Source organism: Aegilops tauschii, chromosome 5, assembly GCF_002575655.3.
Source record: "Aegilops tauschii subsp. strangulata cultivar AL8/78 chromosome 5, Aet v6.0, whole genome shotgun sequence".
Taxonomy (NCBI): Eukaryota; Viridiplantae; Streptophyta; class Magnoliopsida; order Poales; family Poaceae; genus Aegilops; species Aegilops tauschii.
The window spans coordinates 549,924,030-549,927,007 of NC_053039.3; the positions used below are offsets into that span (position 1 = coordinate 549,924,030).

Here is a 2,978-nt window from a genome sequence, read left to right on the forward strand (position 1 = left end):
AAAGAATAACCGGAGGCTTCCGGAGATGGGGACAAGGCAAGGCGCATGGTCCATGCAGACACATGTCGAACTCTAGAGGCGATCATGCTTACTATGCGATCTGTCGTCCGATATGTATCATCTACCATTATAATCTGAACATGACTCCTCCTATCCTCAACTCATATATGATACAGTATGTTATTCAATACTCCTACTAGTAGTATCTACTACACTAGCTTAAATTTGGATGACAAAATGTTGATCGGTTTGGTAAAAAGTTTCCTAGCAAGTAGTATAAGTAGTGTGGTTGGTTGCGCCAAATTTCAGACTGTATTTTCACGGCTAATTACTCTCTTTGTTATTGAATTATTTTTAGTTTCAGATTTGTCTTAAGTCAGAAATCTTTATAAGTTAAAAAAAATCCAAAATACGGCACATACCTGGCATATGCCCACGGGCGGTGATTATGCTTCGTTTCCGACCGAACGTGATGTAATCAATAGCGTAGAATCGTTTTTTTTAAGTGTATACAATCGTCCGGAAGAAAGAAGAAAAAAATGACCTGAAAAAGAACGAGGGGAGGCGGTGCATGCGAGTGCGACGCTTACGTAGCCGCCCCGCGAGCCGAGTGCCCGCGTGTGCGGAGCACAGGATCGGTATGGAATGGGGAGAAATCAAGGAGGCCATGCCATCACATCAAAGGAAACTTGGAGCTGATCTGCCGACCGACATATCAGCTTACGTTGCCGCACTCGATTGGCTCCGCCGATTACCATATCGCGAGCAGATTTCTTTCTCTCCCGGTGATTCCTCCTCTCCTCCCGGCCGCGCGCCCCTCTATAAATTCCAGGCCCATTCGCCGCGTATCACACCCATCGATCTCAGCGGACGCAGAGCTTTGGAACGTGCGATGGCGGCGGCGGGGCCGGTGGTGCTCCAGACGGACGTGCACTGCCTCGAGTGCGCCAGGAAGATCAGGAACGCCGTCGGCAACCAGCTCGGTACGTAGTACACGGGACAGGAGTAACAACGTTCGTGCTTATATTATGCGAGCAGATCGAGTTGATATGCGCGCGCACTGATCCATCTGACATGCATGCATGCGCGTACGTGCAGGGGTGGAGCGGGTGTGGGCGTCGCCGGACACGGGGCTGGTGGTGGTGGCGGGGACGGCGGACCCGGCGGCGCTCAGGCGCCGCATCCGCCGCAAGATGAGGAGGCCCGTCGCCATCCTCAGCGACGGTTCGACGCCCTACGCGGGGCCGGGGCCAACCACGCCGCACTGGCACTACGGCACCGGCGACGCGCCGCCCTCCTCAGTGCCGCCATATGGCTGGGGCACGGCGCCGCCGCCGCACGCCTACTACTCCTACCCTCCACCACCGCCGCCACCGCCCCCGCCGGCCGGGTACCCGTACGGCGGCTGGGCGTCCGATCCGGACCCCTGCGGTTACGGCACGCGCACCGCGGTGCCCACGTGCTCCATCCTGTGATCGGTGCCGCCAGCCGGACGTTCGGCCGGCGGCGACGTGCGTGCACGCGTGCTGCATGCATGCGCGTCCGAGATTAGGTCGAAGAGTTTTGAATTTTTTTTTTGAGAGAGCAACAGTTTTGAATTGAATCAATCGATTAGTCATTTATAATATTAGCCCAAATGGATAGATGGACGAGTAGTCGGGAGTGGTAATCTTTTTTGAATGTACTGCTGCCTCTGCAACCAGCCGCCATGAACCTACAAAGTTGGCCTTTTGGCCTTTTGGGTTTCCGCGTTCGGGATGATACCAGTATTTTTTCGGATCAATAATAAAGCGTGGGTTTCGATTACTTACGTTGAATTTGTTTCTCTTCTTATTAGTATGAACACTATTCTTTTTTGTACTTATTAATAATGTATTTTGAACCACTTATATAAAACTAAAGCATTCCCCGCATGTTACTGTAAGAATTGGTTGATGAAAATTTGAGCTGATAAGACGAGAACCAAAATTTAAAACATATTAATTATTATATTTAATTATGTATTGTAATAAACTATTTCGTATCCAGTAAGAAGATGTAGTAGATCATATTGTGAACTTTTCTGGAGATACATCAGAATTTTCAAGATCAACAAGTGTGCTCAATGACCTTATGGAGCATATGTGGACCCATAATGAAAGCCAATGAGCTTAATGTTTGAATAGTGCACTTGGAATAAATTTTATGTTTGAACTATGTATTTTTCGCTATGAACAAATGTTATTTACTTGTGATACATGTGTGTGATCGATGTACATGGATTTAATGTTTTGATATGAGTAGTGTGGTTGGGCAGCAGGACCTTTGAGGGGTCGTCCGACACTGTTTGAGGTCGTGTCCGGACAGGCTTACCTAGTACACTAGAAAGCACCATTAAGATATTAGCTAGACAATGCACTTTAAATCTATATCTTGATATTTAATAATATTGAAACATACAGAACACATGTTTTATGTATATGCTAAATTAGGGGAAAGATTTTGTCAGCACCATTATATATATTTAATATATATTTTTGTAGTTGCTAAAAAGTAATTCAAAGCAAGATTTTTCACCACACTCACAATTTAATTAGGGGAAATATTCTTTTCGGTGCCAAACATTACTATTGTACTATGGTATAACAAAGAACAATGCAATTAATATTTAGCAAAAAATTGATATGATTAACTATGGCAACTGAGTAATAAAAAATGTACTCACTACTACTTTAGTATTGATAAATTTTTTGAACAAGTAAAAGTATTTAGTATAAAAGATATTTACTTTAATTCATTCCAGTTTAAAATTTTGTTTGGAAAACGTATGTGTTACGACTGATCCAGTTCTCCGTGGGACAATCCAGTGATGCCTTTCTCCAGAGTTGTAATTCCTATTTATAGCATAACTCCAACATTAGAGTTGTGATTATCATTTATAGAACTCCAACATTCAGCAAGTGTCGTGTCTAACTTCACCCGCTGAAAGAAAAACAATA

The 2,978-nt window shown here is 45.0% G+C and overlaps 1 protein-coding gene across 1 annotated transcript; it reads left to right on the top strand.

Annotated features, from left to right (window-relative positions):
• The first annotated feature begins 841 nt into the window (after positions 1 to 841).
• On the top strand, positions 842 to 1,806 carry LOC141022637 (uncharacterized). Its single transcript, XM_073498902.1, has 2 exons — positions 842 to 983; positions 1,099 to 1,806. The coding sequence occupies exons 1-2, from the start codon at positions 893 to 895 to the stop codon at positions 1,473 to 1,475; spliced, it is 468 nt and encodes a 155-aa protein (XP_073355003.1). The 5' UTR covers positions 842 to 892; the 3' UTR covers positions 1,476 to 1,806.
• The last annotated feature ends 1,172 nt before the right edge of the window (positions 1,807 to 2,978 follow it).

What these genes read in the sequence shown, in the direction of transcription:
- LOC141022637 (XM_073498902.1), top strand. Translation starts at nt 893, where the DNA reads ATGGCGGCGGCGGGGCCGGTGGTGCTCCAGACGGACGTGCACTGCCTC. An exon ending in CGCCGTCGGCAACCAGCTCG is followed by an intron (nt 984 to 1,098) that starts GTACGTAGTACA and finishes GCGTACGTGCAG; the next exon opens with GGGTGGAGCGGGTGTGGGCG.